This window comes from Geotrypetes seraphini, chromosome 1 (genome assembly GCF_902459505.1).
Source record: "Geotrypetes seraphini chromosome 1, aGeoSer1.1, whole genome shotgun sequence".
In the NCBI taxonomy this organism is placed as follows: Eukaryota; Metazoa; Chordata; class Amphibia; order Gymnophiona; family Dermophiidae; genus Geotrypetes; species Geotrypetes seraphini.
In genome coordinates, this window is record NC_047084.1 from 117,346,206 (window position 1) to 117,366,105 (window position 19,900).

Below are 19,900 nucleotides of genomic sequence, written 5' to 3' on the forward strand. Positions count from 1 at the left end.
TTGTGTTCTATTCACTATTCATTAAGCACGTTTTGGTTGCAGGTCTGAGCACGGCACAAATATTTTATTGCAAATTTAACTGTGATTTAAGTGTAGGCATTAATCTGCAGACAACCTGGGAATTATTCTGGAAAAGGGTTCAGGATATTTTGGACTTTCTTATAAATGAAATGAAATGATGGCAGATGAAGCCCTGAGTGGTCCATCCAGTCTGCCCAACCATACATGCTCCATAAATTAATTATTAGTTTAAATGGTCCTTTTTCTTAGATATTTCTGGGCCAGAAATCCAGAGCCCTGCTTAGGTTCCATTTACTGGAGTCTCCATCAAAGCTCACTCCAGCCCATCTTAACCATCCTAGCCATCGAAGCCCTCCCCAGCCCGTCCTCAACTGAATGTCCCTATACGGGACACAGGCCGTGCATGTCTGCCCAGTCCTGGCCTTAATTCCTTCAATGTACACCCATTATTTTCTGATTCTAGATCCTCTGTGTTCAACCCACGCTTGTTTGAACTCAGTCACCATTTTCTTCTCCACCACCTCCACGCATCAACCACCCTCTCCGTAAAGAAGTATTTCCTAACATTACTCTTGAATCTACTACCCCTTGACCTCAGATTATGCCCTCTGGTTTACCATTTTACTTTCTCTTGAATAGATTTTGTTCTACATTAATACCTTTCAAGTATTTCAACGTCTGAATCATATCTCCCCTGTCCCTCCTTTCCTCTAGGATATACATATTCAGGGCTTCCAGTCTCTCCTCATACATCTTCTGGCGCAAACCTCCTACCATTTTCATCGCCTTCCTCTTGATCGCTTCAAGCCTTTTTATGTACTTCGCCAGATACGGTCTTCAAAATTAAACACAATACTCCAAGTGGGGCCTCACCATCGACAGTACAGGGGCCTCACCATCGACCCTGTACAGGGGCATCAACATCTTCTTTCTTCTACTGGTCACACCTCTCTCTATACAGCCTAGCATCCTTCTGGCTAGAGCCACTGCTATGTCACACTATTTCTTCACCTTTAGATCTTCAGACACTATCACCCCAAGGTCCCTCTCCCCATCTGTGCATATCAGCCTCCACCTCCCAGCACATATGGCTCCTTCCGATTTCTAATCCCCAAATGCATTACTCTGCACTTCTTTGCACTGAATTTTAGTTGCCAGAAATTAGACCATTCTTCTAACTTTTGTAGATCCTTTTTCATATTTTCCACTCCCTCTTCGGTGTCTACTCTGTTACAAATCTTGGTATCATCCGCAAAAATGCAAACTTTTCCTTCTAACCCTTTGGCAATGTTGCTCACAAACATATTGAACAGTATTGGCCCCAGCACTGAACCCTGAGAGACTCCACTACTCACCTTTTCCTCCTCCAAGCGAATTCTATTAACCACCACCCTCTGGCATCTGTCCATCAACCAATTTCTAATCCAGTTCACCAGTTTGGGTCCTAACTTCAGCCCGTCAAGTTTGTTCAAGAGTTTCCTATTGGAAAAATTATGACAGATTAAACTATAATTTTTGGTGGAACTCAGTTTGCCATATATATAAGATGGAGCGTACATTTGCAACACAAAAAGGATATATGGATAAGTTCAAGAAAATTTGGGGACCATTAACAGATTTTTGCAATGACTGATTTTAATTTTTTCCCATAATAAGATAATGGTTAAAGAAGGGAGGGAGGGAAGGGGTAAATAATTTATTCTCTTTATTATACATTATAAAAAATATATCATAATGAATGAATGATAGTCCTATGGGAAATTAATGTGATAAAGGGAGAGAAAAGGGTTTATAATTAAATAATAATTGATAAAATCATTACAATATATATGTTATATAAATTCATAAAAAAAATAATATAAAATATGGTTTATATAAAATACATTATAGAGATATCAAGTGTATTGTTAAGATAAATGTATGGAAAATTTATAACACTTGTTGATATGTGAAAAAATCAATAAAAAACTTAAAAAAAAAAAAAAAAAAAGCTTTGCTGAAATCTAAGTAAATTATGTCTAGCATATGCCCTTGATCCAATTCTCCAGTCACCCAATCAAAAAAATCAATCAGATTTGTCTGGCACAATTTACCTTTAGTAATACCATGTTGCCTCGGATCCTGTAACCCATTTGATTAATATTTTATGTTCTTAAAAGACGCAAAAAAAAAAAGAGGCAGTAAAAGTCAATGGGTTCCAAGAGCGGACTCTGGGGATAACCACTTGTGGAAACAATAAACACTCAGAGGAGGAGTGTGTGGCGCAGTGGTTGAAGCTACAGCCTCAGCACCCTGGGGTTGTGGGTTCAAACCCCGCGCTACTCCTTGTGACCCTGGGCAAGTCACTCAGTCCTCCGTAGCCCCAGGTGCGTTAGATAAATTGTGAGCCCACCGGGACAGAGAGGGAAAATGCTTGAGTACCTGATTGTAAAACCGCTTAGATAACCTTGATAGGCGGTATATAAAAATCCTAATAAACTAATAATAATAAAATAAACTCAATAACTCATTAAATAAAAATTAAGATAATGAAGATTTTTATGTTTTATGATCTAACTTGGTTTGTTTTGGAACAACTATCCGGGGATTTCAGAGGGGACAAAATGTATCACATCCAAATAAGGGAACAATTTTGGATTTTTCATTTATGTGCAGTACACCCACATGGACTTAACGATAGTATAGAGTGGAATATTATCATTTAGTTCCTGTCTGCTTGTGATTGGTGCTCATCTCTCATGACGTCTTTCCTGCTCAGCTCTTGTTGCGCTGCTCTCCATTAGCTCCGCCCTCCTCCCAGCCGGCTTGTTGGATTTAATGTGTGACTATTGCTTTTCATTTTCAATGGGTTCCTGATGAAGGGACGCTGTGTTACCGAAACCGGGCTTGGTTGAACCCGGCCAGAGGGGATCTTCAATTGTGGTGATTTCTTGGATTCCTGTTCCATTGTGCCTGTTGTTACATCTAAAGAGGAAGCAGCCTTTAACCTTCAAGCTAAGTTTAAGTTCAAGTTCATTTTGGGAGTTGGCTGGGAGGTTCTCAGAGTGTTTTCCATGTGATTTCACTCGTGTGACAATTAAATTATTTATCACTCATTGTTCACCTTTATTCTCACTGTAGTTATGCACACGTGAGGTATCTGATGATGGTGTGCTGGTAGGGGGGTTTGCTGCCCTAACCTAGTTGTTTTCTGCGCTGGAGGTTTTTCCTCCGTTCGTGGACCCCCCACACTGAGGATACCCCGTTTCACAAAAAATCTTTATTATCTTAATTTTTTATTTAATGAGTTATTGAGTTTTTATTGTTTCCACGAGTGGTTATCCCCGGAGTCCTCTCTTGGAACCCATTGACTTTTACTGCCTCTTTTAAGTTGCTTTGGCAGTTTTTCTTTGGAGTTTTTTGTGTACTAATATTTTATGTTCAGCAACTTTGTCATTCTTAATGTGTATAAAAAGCAGAGTAAGATTGTTTGATATACTTAGGGTTACCAGATTTTATAATCGTAAATTCTGGACCCAAGGCCCTGCCCCAGGCCCTGCCCAAGTCACGCCCCATTCCACCTCAGCCCCTCCCCAACCTCTTCTCATGATCAGAGCCATGTTGGGAAGGCATCTGCACATGCTGATGTCACACGCGTGCGCACATGTGTGTAATATCACCGCATTGCATTCGCGCATGTCCAGATGCCCTCCCAATGTGGTCCCGAGCTGGAAGCTTTTCAAAACCTGGACAAAGTGCCAGGGTTTTGAAAAGCAGTCCAGATGCCTGAACAGTCCTTTAAAAAGAGGATATGTTTGGGTAAATCTGGATGTCTGGTAACCCTAGACCAGTGGTCTCAAACTCAAACCCTTTGCGGGGCCACATTTTGGATTTGTAGGAACTTGGAGGGCCTCAGAAAAAATAGTTAATGTCTTATTAAAGAAATGACAATTTTGCATGAGGTAAAACTCTTTATAGTTTATAAATCTTTCCTTTTAGCTAAGTCTTAATAATAATATTGTAATTTATAGCTAAAGAGACATATGATCAAGAAACTGTTTCATTTTACTTTTGTGATTATGATAAACATACCGAAGGCCTCAAAATAGTACATGGTGGGCCGCATGTGGCCCCCGGGCCACAAGTTTGAGACCACTGCCCTAGACATATTTATGGGCTTGGCGATACAGCACATCTTATCTGTGTGGAAAAACAGTGCAGCTTTGTCAATGACTGCTTGGTGGGCTAATGTCTGACTTGTGTGGAAAGATGAGGAGATGGCTGCTGTTAACACTACGAGTACCTTCCTTCCTCCCATCTTCTTCCTAACCCCTCGAAACAACCTGATCTTTTCTTTACTCGCTCTGGAAATGTCCAGAGATCTTCTTTTGGAACCCACCTTCTATAACTCTTTTGTAATCCGCCTTGGACCGCAAGGTACGGTCTGTGTCTGTGTATGGCCGTTTGGAGGAGGATGGGCAGAGGAGGGCTTCAATGGTTGGGAGGGTGTAGATGGGCTGGAGTAAGTCTTAACAGAGATTTTGGCAGTTGGAACCCAAGCACAGTACCGGGTAAAGCTAAGAAGAAAAAATTAAAAAATTTAAATTGAATCAGGTTGGGCAGACTGGATGGACCATTCGGGTCGTTATCTGCCGTCATCTACTATGTTACTATGTTACTAGGTAATGGCGGAATAGAAATCTCTAATGTAATGTAAAATGTTGGGTTTGAGGTTTGGGCTTCTTTAGATGTATATTGTTCGTTAACTGATTTGTAATTTGGCACTGTTTTCTTTATCTGGACTCCAAATTGTTCATGTTGCAGGTTTCCGGGTCTCGCTGTGTCTTGTCAGGTAGAAACCGATATTTCAGCCAGGATAAGTTCTGAAGTAGAGAATGACACGGGGAAAAATTCTGTCCCCGTCACCGTCCCATCCCCGGACCACCATCCTCTGCACCGCCCCGTCCCCGCTGGTCCTTGCACCGCCCCGTCCCTGTCTCTGCCGTCCCCTTCACTGCCCCGTCACCGTCCCCACTGTCTCTTTCACCGCCCCGGCCCCGTCCTCAGTGTCTTCTCCTCTCCATCCCCCCACCCCCAGCACCCTTCACGCGGTCCAGAAGCTCCCTCCCGCTGGCCAGCCGTGCATTGCCCTCCCTCCATCCTTTTCCCTTACCTTCAAGTCACGTCGGGTTGCCTGCTAGAAAAATCTCCTCCGATACAACCGGAAACAGGAAGTTGCGTCAGAGGAGACTTTTTCCAGCAGGTAATGCGACGCGACTTCAAGGCTCCGGCTGTAATACAGCTCATAGCCTTATAGAAATCGCCAGTTTCAAGAAGAAAAGGTAAGGGAAATGGAGGGAGGGAGATGCATGGAAGGCCAGTGGGAGAGAGTGGGCTGCCGGATCAAAGGCTCGTTCACCACGCGTTCACTACTTGTTCACCGCCCCATGCTACCATTCACTGCTCCACGGGGCAGTGAATGGCCTTGTCCCCGAATTCACCGTGTCATTCTCTACTCTGAAGTCTGCAATTTGACTTCACCGACCTGATAGGGCAGTCCACCAATTTGAATTTTGGCGGAAAAGTCAGTTGGTCAGAAATTTGAATTTTGTGGCCTTCCTACATCCACCTATCTTCAAGAAATAATAAAGTCTAATTGATTCTCCTGAATCTCCTCTCTTGCCTTTGCTTTTCAGGACTTTCAGCCCTCAGGCTCTGGACACCACATGTTGCACTCGTCCTACTAGTGGTCTGTCTCTGCCTGCTGGTCATAGGCATAACACTAGGCCTAAAATGTGAGTAACAAACTCCCTGTCTTTTGTGTACATCAGTTAGTTAAGAACAATGTTAAACAGTAAAAATTAATTCTTACACATTTCACATTGGGGACAACAGTCACTGATGTTTAACCAGGAAGGAGAGGCTGTTGCCTTGTAACCCATGCTGAGATGTCTGTCAATATTCAACAGCATGAAACTAGATAGTGGCAGACCTGCCTCCTACCCTCCTGCCGAAGAAGGCCTTTTCTTCTGCTGTGGCACAGGGAGGTAACTCCTTTTGCCTTTGGCCACCAATCGACTGCGGCAGAAGCAGAGCAATGGGTGGGGCAGGGTAGTCTGGGAGCCAATCCTGAATCTCCTGCTGGCAGCTCTGTTGTAACTCTGAATATCAGTTCTGATTGTTGTGGTACTCTATGGCTAGTAGAAAGACAGAAGAACACCTCATCTTAGAGTACAGTCAGTCAAGAAAAAGCAGAGGCGGTGTTAAAGTCTTTAATTGAAATGGTGGACCCAACAAGAATCCCTGTTTTGACGTAAAGGAAAAGCCTTCCTCAGAGAACACTATTAAAGAAATATATCTCTATAATAAAATCCTAAGCCGCGCATGCGCACTTCTACTTACGTGTACCGTATGTCCGTGGCCTGAAGAAGTGCGCATGCGCGACTACATCTGCCCCACACTTGCAGCCCTGTTTGTATTCCAGTGGTAGCAACTGAGTGGTGGAGAGCAGCTCCGCTCTGCCCGTTGACCCTCCACAAACCTCCCGGCTCCAGTGGCGTAGGCAGCACTATAAACACGCTGCTTCGCGCCCTTCTACTGCCGATTTCCTCTGCCGCGTCTCTGATGACATCATCGGAGACAGACGCGGGAGAGGAAATCGGCAGTAGAAGGCTGCGAAGCAGCATGTTTAAAGTGCTGCCTACACGGCTGGAGCCCGGAGGTTTGTCGATGATGGGAGGGTCAGGAGCAGGCCAGATCGAGCAGGACAACGGCAGTAAAAGAAGGGGGAGGGGCCGAACGGAGCAGGCCAGATTGCGGTAAGAGAAGAGAAAGGGGGGTGGGGGAAAATGCTGCTACTGCTACACAGGGACTTGGAGGGGAAGGGAAATACCGCTGCTGCTTCTGCACAGGAAAGGCAGGGGAGGTAGGAGGGAAATTCTATTGCTGCTGCATAGGGAAGTGGGATGGAAATGCTGCTGCACAGGGAAATGGGGAAAAATGACAGACAGACAGCGAGAGGGAGGGAGACAGATAGAAAGAAAGACACAGGGGCAGGGAGAGGGACAGAAAGACAGAGAAAGGGGGCCAGGGAAAGAGAGAGAGTCAGCGGCAGGGAGACAGACAGACATATATTCTAGCACCCGTTAATGCAACGGGCTTAATGACTAGATAATTAAACCCTAAGCGGCGCATGCGCACTCCTACCTGCGTGTTCCGTATGTCCGTGGCTGGAAGGAGTGCGCATGCGCGCCTACAACTGCCCCACACTCGTGAAGGGAGAAGATACAGATACAAAGAAAGACTGACAGACAGCCAGGGAGAGAGACAGTAAGACAGGGGGCCAGGGAAGAGACAGAGACACACAGGGGGACAGAGACAGAAAGAAAGGGGGGCAGGGAGAGAGATAAAAAACAAAGTAAGAAAGAAAGAAATGCCTCAGCGACCCATTGTGCTAAAAGTCTACACATCTATTCTAGCACCCGTTAATGTAACGGGCTTAAACATTAGTAAACACATAAAAACATTTCGCCCCTCTGCATAGGCCACAGAAAAGGGCGGCCTATGTTTAAAAACCGTAAGATAAGCCACCCTATGGTATTAGCCACGGCTTATCTTCCAGTACCTCCCCTGCCTTTTAAAATCATCCCCCCCCCTGGTACCTTTTTAGGAGCCCCCTGGATAGTGGACAGCGAATCTCCAGTGGTGCAGGCCAGCCGTGATCTCTTCGGCATCCGGCCTGTCCCTGCATCGCCCGCTGAATGGCTGACATCAGCTCTCGCAGAACTCATGAGAACTGACGTCAGCTGCTCAGTCAAGCAGTGCGGGGGGCAGGCCGGATGCCGAAGAGATTGCGGCTGCCCTGCACAACTGGAGATTCGCCGTCCGCCGTCCAGGGTGCTCCAAAAAAGGTAATGAAGTGTAGAAGATAGAAAGTGAGGTTAATTGGAAAAATCCACAAAGCAAAGTGACCTCATTCGATAGGGTTAAATCACAGATTATAAAATTCTTATCCAGTCAATAAAAGGAATTCTTTTCATTGTCCAAATTTCATAGAAACAATCAACAACTGATGAATCATTATTCACTTATCCTTTATTATTGTATAATTTGCTTGCCCCAACAATTGTATGCCCGATGGGACCCGTTTCGCCTAAACAGGTTTCTCAAGGGTTCCAACAGGGAGCACTACATAATAAATACAAAAAATACTTTAATACAAGAAATATTATACATTGTTACCCTAAAACTGCGTAATAACTCATTGAAATAATCTAATCAACATTTTACATACATAAACAATCCAATATGTTAATAATCTATAATAATAAAAAGCTAAGCGCACATGCGCACTCGCGCCGCGTGTTCCCTGATCCCTTTTCTGTCGGGATGTGGCGGCACGAGTGCGCATGCTCTAGATGGCGCGGCGTGAGGGGCCGCCACTTAGGAGAGCAGGGGATTCGGCTGGCCCCGGCCAGGCAAGACCCCCCTTCCCCGCTGCACCCAGGCCCCATAGCCCTGCCTTCACAGGATCGACTCCTCAAGCCGGGATTCACTGATCCCACTTACGGGCCTCGCTTCAGCTCCCCAGCCGTGAAGTCTAGCGCTATATCGGGTGCTCCTCGATTGGCGAATTCCTTGGTGACGACGATGACGACATGGAGGGCTCGAGTTCTTCCCTTCCGTGAGGGGCGCATGCGCTTGCATTCTGTCCCTCTCTTCTGTGACGTCACGGGCTACTCTTCGGGAGCAGGCGAGTGAAGCCCGGTACTTCTGGGTAGCTAAGAGGCGGGGCGCGGCGCGTGACCAGAGTCCGGGTGGAGAAGCCGATGCTGAAAGTGCCAGGGAGGAGCCACCCCCAAGACAAAGATGCCAGCAGAAATGTAACTATTGCAGACTGCTTGGGGGGGAGGGGGGGAAGGAAGGGAGGCCTACTGCTGGACAGGGGGAGCAGGAAGAGGTGCTGATGGACAGGGGGGAGGTAAAACAAAGGGAGAAGGGCTGCTGCTGGAAGGGAGAATGAACAGGGGGAGCATGCAAGGGGTGGTGGTGTACAGCCAAAAGAAAGACAGAAATACAGAGGAGACAGAGAGAGAAAGAAATAAAGACAGACACACACACATATATATATTCTAGCACCCGTTAATGTAACGGGCTATAAAGCTAGTTTACTATAAACTAATAAATAAACACAAAACTAAAAAGTTTCAGATGATTTAAACCGTGCCGAGTTCTACTTCCGTGGAGATGATGCGGTATATAAATTTAAGGTTTAGTTTAGTTTAGAACTAATGCATGTTAAACACCCTCAATCCTATAGTAATGATCTTTGCATCATAAATTAATGAGATTCTCAATTCATATAACCTCAATTCCTAAAATACATATGAATTCATGAATTATTTATCAAAAATACAGTACTTAACAATCTTTACACCACTATAAAACCAAAAAGCAAATGCTGCCCCTTGGTTGATTAACTGAAAACATCAATCCAGAAAATAACTAATTAAAACTGAAATTGAAATATCTCATCAGTAAATGGATCAATATAGGAAACCATAGTTATAAATAAATAATAAATAATAATGAATCTCAATCAATAGTGTCAATAAAATACAGCACCCGGCCAGTGAATATATAATAAGTGAAAAACTCCTTAATCCATCAAAACTCCTCAATTGATACAACCACCTACTCACAATTAAACCATAAAATATGATTCAAACTTAACTTTCACCTAAAACCTTAAATTGATTTACTTAAATATATCTTCAAGAACCTTCAATGCTTAATGACTATCTAAAACACACAGTTCAAACGACTACCCATTTAATGTTGAGAAACTGTTCAAATTAAATCCCATAGTGACTAGAAACCAAGTGATCAAGCGCTCATTAAAACACATTCTAAATTTTTTATAAATACTATTAATATTGACAGGAGTCGCCATGCAACAAATAACTCAGAATTGGAGAGACTATACCAAATTAAATTATACGTTCTGGTGGAACTCTGTCTGTCATATATACAAAATGGAAAAAGTAATAGCATTACAACACGGGAACATTCATAATTTCAATAAAATTTGGCAACCATTGACTAATTATTCTAATGATTAGATTTCTTAGCACAATTATAATACTTATATAGAAAAGGGGAGGGACATGTATAATTTTTAGAATCATTAATTGGAAAAAGGGGAGGGATGTATAACTTTTGATTATATATAATATATACTGTTTATAAATTAAGTTGTATTAATGATAGATACAATGATATATAGTAATTAATTATATCACTTGAATTTCAACTATTGTAAAAATTGAAAAATTCAATAAATAAAATTAAAAAAAAAAAAACACATTCTAAATACATCTCATCTTAAAATCTTTAAAAGATAATGACTGAAACAACACTCATTCTTTAGCAGTTAACTCTGATGCACCCACCTTATTTTTGGCTTCCTCTCATTTACGGGGCAGGAGCTATGCATTCGCCCGCAGTAGTCCTGTGTCATTTATACTACGCAACGCATGCGCGTTACCAATCCTCGAGAACACCACGCATGCGTGTTTAGAAAGTTACCCCGTGACGCCCAAATACCGGCACTTCCGAAAAGCCACTGCAATCAAACACCCACTCATACACATATAACCTATAAAAAAGATGCAAAAACACTCCCCACTCACACAAAAATCAAACAGGAACTACGAATGCTTTAATCAATCAATGCACACAAACACACACCGGAAGACTCAAAGTGCAATAGTGCCGTATGTATCCTAAGTGGGGTAATTGCTGCAAATAAATGACTACCCATAATGCTAGAGTGACTTTAAGGTGCCAGATGTGCCAAAAAATAAAAGCCTATACATAATGCTAAAATATAAAATACCAAAGTGACCATAAAGTGCAATCATATAAGTTAACAACATAAATAAACTATGCATATTACTTAAAAAGATCATATAAAAGATTTCCAATCAATATAACCATTCAAACCGTTAGGCTCTACTGAAATTCAATAAAAGGAGCCATAAGTTAAAGTTATACATTTTGAGTTGAGGAATGTGAACAGAGAGACTCAAATATAATTAGCATTAATGGGTCACAGGTGTTATTTGACCTATGAAATTAAAGGGTAGGGTTATCCTTGCAGATATTTGAGTTAGTTTAGGTGGCCCAGGTCATGGGGTATCTGAATAACACAAATAGATACAGGACAGTCACAAGATACGTATCTATGAGCATTAGCATTTCACTTGGGTCATTCAAATAGGTCCCTGCTGGCAGTTCTCCAGTTTGTAGCAAGCTCTCTACTGGACCACACCAAGGTATCTGCCTCTGCCTCTATTTCTCTCTCAAGCAGCCTGCAAGCTGTCTTTTCAACTTCTTCAACTGGACATGTCCACATCTCGCTGTAGTTGGAAGAAGCTCCTACCATTTTTCCTAATATAAATTTAGAAGTTAAACTTGCTAGAAGGGAAAAGGGAGGAAGCAGAACCCCACTATTATAATTGTCCTTGTAAACTACTTCAAACTTTATGGTATAGCAGTATATAAAAAATAAATTATTATTATTATTATTATAAGAGGTTTTTGGATAAAACATATGCATTTCAGGCAGGTAAAATTAATACCTGGTTGAGTATAATTATTCCTCAAGCTCAGTCTTATTATTCTTTCAGAAAATGTAACTTGATAATTCATTTTCATTTCTTGTATATCTCTAATATTTTTATTTTCACTGATTGTTCAGTCTTCTTTGATGTGAACCACCTAGAACTATGTGGTGTGGCGGTATACAAGAATAAAGTTATTATTATTATTAGGAGAGAGAGAGAGCTTATAGGAAGCAGGCCCAGTGGCAGCCGTGCCCATCACTTATCCCTGTTACAAAGAAATGTTTTTAGTGCAGATTTGACTTCTATAAGAGAATTTTCACATTATATCTGCTTGGGTAGTGAATTTCAAAGCAGTGGACTCCAATCGAGCAAGTCAGATAGGCAGTAAGTACAGTCTACAGACTGTGGATAGGGCCCAGGGCAGACGCTATGGAAGGAACCATGAAGCTTTCTTGCAGGCTGCCCCTTCCTTCAACTTCAGGCAAGTATGGGGCCCCCTGTGACAGAGACACCAAGGTCAATTGCCTTGTTTGTCCATCCCTAACACTAGCCCTGCCTTTGGATGAGTGAAGAGATTGAGATACTGTACACTCATTGCTGTATGATAAAGACAGGGGACAGAGAAAACCTCTCTTATTGTATACATTTATCTTCAGGCTTTCATGCCATCAATCTTCAGGAATAGGCAGCTATTTTAGAAATGTATTAACATAAAATGTTTCTAAATTTGATCAAGCTAAGAGAAACGCAACTACCTTCCAAGTTTGGATGTTTCTCTAACAGGTTTCTTTCTGAATTCCAGTTATGCAGATTTCTCAACAAATGTCTGAAGGTCATGAAATCTTGAACAATAACTTCTCCCAAAGCATGAGGCTAAGAGATAGGGACCTGAAGGATACCCAGAATGAACTTCAGGAATCCGAAATGAAATTAACAGAAACCAGGGTCAGCCTGGAACAAGTTCTTCAAGAGCTGATTGCCACTCGGAGACAACTGGTTGACACGAGTAGGAATGCTAGTGAAACTATGGATAAACTAAAGAATAATTTGGAAACTATAAAAAAAGAACGGGATGAACTGAATTCATTATTAGAAAATATGAAAAAACAGTTGGCTGCCTTACCAGGTATGTTCATGGCAGCATCTCAGATATTTTAAGAATACACATACTTTGGAACCCTGTTCAGTGAAGTTATTTAGATACAGAAGTCTTAAAGATACTTAAATTGACTAATGTGATTTGTCGGATTCAGATTTCAGATACTCACAAGCACAGCAAGGGCTGCATCTTTTCCTCATATAGGCCCCTTTTTTACAAAGCTGCGGTGGAGGGTTGTAGCGCAGGCAAAAGCTCTAACGCTCATAGGAACTGATTAGTGATAATAATCAGATTTTCAAAGATTTATAATTTTCATCTGTAACCCAGATGGCGCCATACCTAACAAAGGTATGATGTTCGATACACAGTGGAATTGCCCATAAAATAATATGAGAGCATAAAGCTCTTCTTGGAACATAATCTATTATAAGAACACACTCTGGGGCCATACCTTAAATAATTCTGAAAATAATAAAGGGTAAAGGGGATGGGGTATGATATATTGCCTTTTCTGTGTTGTTACAATCAAAGTGGCTTGTAAACCACTTTGATTGTAACAACACTGAAAAAACAATATATCAAGCCCCATCCCCTTTACCAGGAGGATCAATGAAGTGTTAAGTGACTTGCCCAGGACCTGCAGTAGGAATTGAACTCACAACCTCAGGTTGCTGAGGCAGTTGCTCTAACCATTAGGCCACTCCCCCACTCTTAAACATTGCTCACAGCTGAACATGGAGCAAGTGTAATTACAAAAGCAGTGATATGGTTTTAACCAGTTGTATAGTTCTTATCTATCTTGGTGAAAACTGCAATCAAGAGGTCTCTTAGGCAACTCAATATAAATACTTTTGTGAGGATCCAACTTGAAATTGATCACTGTCTGTAGAAATTCATTTAAATCAGGTTGAACAAGTTGCAGGCTGCAAAAGATTTTCCTACTTTTTAAAGCCAGTGCAATCCCAAGCCCTTTTTATACTCTCAGCAAATTGAATGACGAAGTCATCCATCAAAAGGTCCTTGGATGCCTTTGACTATTTGACCCTCCTATCCAGAACAAGTCTTGTTTTCTGAATTTATCTTCAGGAAAATTAACTCTGCATCCAACTTTTGCTAATGATAAAACAATAGCATAAATATTATTTCAATCATGCTCAAAAAGGGCAAATAGCAAATCATCATAAATAAAATGTGTATAGCCCAGTCCACATACTAATATCATAACCAGTTACAGAAAAGGATTGAATAAGGTAAATGACGTGAAAATCTTGAGAAACCCCTGAGGTTAGACATTGCAATTCAAATCTTCCCATTTAAAATTTTTCTAAGGAAAATTTCTTTCTCCCTGATATTTAGTGCTAGTTAACCATTCAGGAGTGACTCCTGGCCATCTAGATAGCATTTACGTTGGGTTTTACTAAACCGAGGAAGAGCAGGCCAGTGAGGTAAATGCTCTGACGCTCATTCATGGTTCCAAGTTTATTAAAATCTTGATATATTGTCTATCACAAAAGAATAAGAACATAAGACTGGCCTTACTGGGTCAGACCAATGGTCCATCAAGCCAAGTAGCCCGTTCTCACAGTGGCCAATCCAGGTCCCTAGTACCTGGCCAAAACCCAAGGAGTAGCAACATTCCATACAGAATCCTAAAGAATAGCAAGATTCCAGAATCCCAGAGAGTAACAAGATTCTAGAATCCCAAGGAGTAGCAGCATTCCAGGCTGCCGATCCAGGGCAAGCAGTGGCTTCCCCCATGAATTTCTCAATAACAGACTATGGACTTTGCCTCCAGGAACTTGCCCAAACCTTTCTTAAAACCAGCTATGCTATCCGCTCTTACCACATCCTCTGGTAACCCGTTCCAGACCTTAACTATTGTCTCAGTGAAAAAAAATTTCCTCCTATTGGTTTTAAAAGTTTTCCCTAGTCTTTGTAATTTTTGACGGAGCAAAAAATCAATCCACTTCGTTCTACTCTACTCAGGATTTGTAGACTTCAGTCCTATCTCCCCTCAGCCATCTCTTTTCCAAGCTAAACAGCTCTAACCATTTTAGTCTTTCCTCATACGAGAGGAGTTCCATCTAGAGAGTTGCGCGGGGACAGAAATCCCACCCATCCCCACTCCAATAAAAGAACAGTTTTACCTAGAGTTGTAGCAGTTTACAACTGTCGAGAAACGCACTCCCTCCCCCCTTTTGTGTTCCACGTTTGCCTCCCAGCCTTCATCTGCAAGCAAATTACCAGCAACTTTCTCAGCCAAATGGAGCTCGAGCTGCGAGGCTCATCTTCTATTTCCTGCCTGCCCTGCCCCAGCACACATAGCCGACCGGAAGTCTTCCCCGATGTCAGTTTTGTAGAAGGGGGGCCTATATAGCAGGAGTGGGTTCAAATCCCAGCACTATCGGCACATTTATGGATTGGCACTGTCTTCTAGGATTTGAACCTCAGGGAACTATTAATTTGGGACTTTAAACTCACAGTGTGGACATTTGCAGTGTTTATCCAGTCATAAGGGGTATTGAACTATTGAGTAGCAGGAGTTTTTTTAAGACCCATGAAGCCTTTCAATTAAGGTTTTTTTTTTCTTCTCCAAACAATCTTTTGGTGCTCCTCATTGATTTATTAGCAGTATTTTCTGCCCTGAAGTCTTTGGTGCTCAGCATCTTGGATTACTGTAATTCTGTCTATTTGGCAGGTTATCATAAGAACCTAAACAGATATTGATGCGGTTCGCCTAATTTTCAATCTGAAGAAATTGGACCACATTTCACGATACTATAGAGTCCTTTTGAGGCCAGGGTTATGTTTAAGTTTGGAATTTTATGCTATAAAGCTCTGCAAGGAAAAATCCTGGGATATTTAATGGCTTAATTTAGTTTCTGTACTACAAATCGCCCTTTATGGATTACTTCTATTTTTACTTTTCCATCGGTATGAGGATGTATTTATAAGAAGTTTTTGCATCGATTGATTTCTTTTCAGGCTGCCTGTTGGGATGTTGGATTTTGTAAGCTCTTATCATTGGTTTCTTCATATTTGCAATTTAGAAAACTCGGTCTAGAAATGGAAATAGACTGGACTAGCATTACTGGTTTTTTTATTGATGATTTATAAATTATGCTTCTCATTTTGATATAGTAATTGAAATCACCCATTAGTATACTGTTGCCCAATTTTCCAGCTTTCCTGATCTCTGAAAACATTTCTTCATCTTTCTGCTCATTTTGTCCCGGGGGACGGTAGAAGAACCCAACCTCTATATTCCTTCCCTTCACAGATGGAATTTCTATCCACAAGGATTCCACACTGCTATCTATGTCATGCAGAATGTTTATTTGATTTGATTCAGTTCTCTCTTTAACATTTAGCGTACCCCCCGCCCCCCTCCAATTTGATCCACTCTATCCTTGCGATATAATTTGTACCCAAGTAATACAGTGTCCCATTGATTGTCCTCCTTCCGCCAGATACCTATTATATCTATCTCATCATTCAGTGCTATATTCTCTAACTCTCCTAGTTTATTTTTTAGGCTTCTAGATTTTTTATACAGACACTTCAAATTGTGTTTTTTTCTTGTAACTACAGACTGCTGAGAAGATAGGGAAAATTTGGGTGGCTCACTCTGCCTTCCTCTTAATCCCTCCTGGCTTTCTTTCACCATTATTAAAAACTCTCTACTGGGACTCCCTAAATATCCTGTTTCAATAGAATCCTTCAAGGATACCTCACACTGAAGCATCCGCTACTGGGCAACTGTCAGGTTTCCCCCGCATCTCAGTTTACAAGCTGCTCTGTCTCCTTTTTAAACATTAGCACCAGCAGCCTGGTTCCATTACGATTAAGGTGGAATCCATCCTTAATCGGGAACTGCAAGGTAAAGGCGGAATAGAAGTCACTAATGTAATGTAATGTAATCTTTTTGGAACAAGCTTCCTCTTTCCCAGAAGGTTGCTCAGTTCCTAACAAATCTAAATCCTTCATCCCTGCACCATCATCTCAAACACGCATTGAGACTTTGGAGCTCTGCCTGCCTCTTGGGTCCTGTGCGTGGAACTGGGAGAATTTCTGAAAATGCTACCCTGGAGGATCTGGATTTCAGTTTTCTACCTAAAAGCCTAAATTTTGCTTCCAGAACCTCCCTCCCACATTTTCCTATGTCATTGCCTAATGATCGAATCACCAACTACAACAGCTGTCCTAACCCTTCGCTCCTGGGCAGAGGCCCCTGGAGACACATCCTTGGTGCAAGAGGATATTGCATCCCCTGGTGGGCAGGTCCTAACTACAGGATTATTTCCTACTTCATCAGGGTGATGTTTTTCTAGGAGACCTCTCTCCTCCAAGGCAGCAAGTGGTTACCAGACTGGAGTGGGACTTCTCTATAACATCCCTGTAGGTCTCCTCTGTGTACTTCTCTGTCTCCATCAGCTCCTCCAAGTCTGCTACGCTAACGTCAAGGAAATGTACTCATTCTCTGAGAGCTAGGAGCTTTTTGCAGCAAGATCACACATGCAGAAGAGTCTGTGAGGCACCATCACTATTCAGCTGCTGCACCTACCTGGTTCCTCCCTCTCTCCATGCTGGCTTGTTTGCTTCACTTGCCGCTCATGGCTGAATGAGTGCTGTCCGTTTAAAGTTACAGGTTCTTTACGGAGTTCTTTCCCCCCAGCACTCTCTTACAATTCTCTGCCTCCCAACGACTCCAACCCTATCCCTGCTGATAGATCCTGGACTACCTTTGAACTCGTATCCGAATCCCAGATCTCTAAACTCTGTCTCAAACTGAAATCCTGCAATTGCATCCTGGATCCTTTCCCTTACTACCTTTACAAAAACATTCCCGCGCAGGCCATCTCCTCCCTTACCAGGCTTATAAATTCTGCTTTACTATCGGGCCTGTTCTCCACAGAAATGGGACACATTGCCTTGTCCCCTCTTCTGAAAAAAGCCGATCTCGACCCTTCCTTACCATCTAACTACCGCCTCATAGCAAATATCCCTCTCCTAACTAAACTGCTAGAGGCCATAGTCGCCACCCAGCTCTCTTCTTACCTAGAGAGATTCTCCATCCTCCATCCCTACCAATATGGCTTCAGGCCCAGCTTCAGCACTGAATCCCTCCTAGTTTCCTTAATTTCTAAGGTGCAACAACTACATTCTCGTAACAAATTCGCTGTCCTATTACAATTTGATCTCTCTGCAGCTTTCGATGTTGTCCATCACGACATACTACTTTATCAACTTTCCGAGTTAGGAATTGACTCCACTGTCCTAAAGTGGTTCTCAAACTTCCTACACTCTCGCTCCTATACTGTCAACACAAATGGCACCATGTCCGTTCCTTGGACACCATCTTGCAGTGTCCCTCAGGGATCACCCCTATCCCCTATTCTCTATTCTCTTTAACATCTATATGTCCTCCCTGAAACTCCTCCAATTATTCCCCCTTGAAACAATCTACACATACGCTGATGACATCCTTGTCCTCCTTGAGACAGACCAGAACCTCACCAACCTCCACGAGAACATTACAGCTTGCATAATGAGACTCCATTCCTGGTCCTTCTCGGTACAGATGAAATTGAATGAATCAAAAACAAAATTACTCTGACTCGGCCCAAAATTAGAACACCTGCCCACCCTCTTTGCACTACCCTCAGGCGCTGCACTGCAACTTGAGTTCTCAAGCAAGGTCCTTGGCATCATTATCGATTCTTCTCTCTCCCTCAATTACCACCTCAACTCCTTGGCTAAATCATGCTTTTTCAGCCTCCACATGCTGAGGAAAGTAAGATCCTATTTTCGCCAACAACATTTCGCCGTCCTTGTCCAATCCATCATCCTCTCCAAACTAGACTACTGCAATGCCATCTACTTAAGCCTATCAAAAAAAAAAGTCTTCAAAGACTCCAGCTAATCCAGAATACTGCAGCCAAGTTGATCTTTGCAAAACGCAAGCCTGACCATGTCTCCCCACTCCTAGCCAAACTTCACTGGCTCCCAGTGATTTCCAGAATCTATTTCAAATGCTCCTGCCTGGCTTTTAAGGTCATTCAAGGCATCCTTCCTCCCTTAATCCCACTATCTTATAACTCCTCGACTCTTGACTCTACCAGACCCACCCAAAGGTATGAACTATCCTTCCCCTCTCTACACGGTATTCGCTATGCAGGCAAACTGGGAAAATCCCTTCTCTTCAGAATCATAGGTCTTTGGAACGACTGGAACGACCTTACTACCCCACTGCAGAACCTGGGCTCCCTCCAATTATTCCACAAGCAACTGAAAACCTGGCTTTTCACTAAAATGTAATTCTATCCCCCCTTACTCTTCTCTTCTATATATAAGTTCATGTAAACCTTTTTTTTCCTTCTCTTCCTATATTTTAAGTTCTTGTAAACCGTGCCGAGCTCCACAACATCCATGGAGATGATGCGGTATATAAACTTAAGGTTTAGTTTAGTTTAGTTTAGGTTTAGGAAGGGACCTAGAGTCCCCGAAACCGGGCTGGTTGAACCTTATCCTGAATTTCATCTGACTTGGCAGTTCACTGTGTTGCCTTGCCTAAGTTTTTTCTTTTTTTTTGATTCTGGGAGTCAGCTGGGGGGGGACCTTCAAAGTAGTTTTCTTTGTTCCAGCACTGTGAATATGTGATCTATTATTATCACTGTTGCATTTTATGTTCTCACTTTATTTTGTGATTTGGTTGGTGGATGCACACAGGAGGGACTCGTTGATGGTGTGCAGGTGGAGGTTATTAGACCTTCACCTGAGTATGTGAGTGCTGGAGATTTTTTCTCTCTTCACTGTTCCTTCACACTGAGACTCCCTCCCCCCTTTTCAATTATTTATACATATCTTATTGCATATGATTGTTAGTCCAGTGCTGGAAAAAGTTAGTTACTTTGAAGGTCCATCACACCTTTTTTTGCTGCTGTCTGTGATTCCTACCTGTCTCATGGCAGCATTGCAATGGGGACCTCTGTTTCCCCATGCAATGTGAGCTTTAAAGGATACCTTCCACTATCTTTCTCCACTTCAACGGGCTATCACAATGGAAGTCCTCTTGCCAGAAAAGTGCTTTGGGGGTGGGGGACATTTGCTTAAGACAGAGCTCAGTAAAGTGAAACTTTCTTAGTTGCAGGTTCCACCGGAAGTCCCAGTCATC

The 19,900-nt window shown here is 42.4% G+C and overlaps 1 protein-coding gene across 1 annotated transcript in view; it reads left to right on the plus strand.

The window, feature by feature from the left end:
* LOC117352678 (B-cell differentiation antigen CD72-like) overlaps positions 1 to 19,900 on the plus strand; it is a 76,305-nt gene that overhangs the window by 6,465 nt on the left and 49,940 nt on the right. Inside the window, exons 3-4 of the mRNA XM_033929255.1 lie at positions 5,697 to 5,795; positions 12,430 to 12,753. Coding sequence (XP_033785146.1) covers positions 5,697 to 5,795; positions 12,430 to 12,753 — 423 coding nt within the window. The remainder of the gene's footprint in view (positions 1 to 5,696; positions 5,796 to 12,429; positions 12,754 to 19,900) is intronic.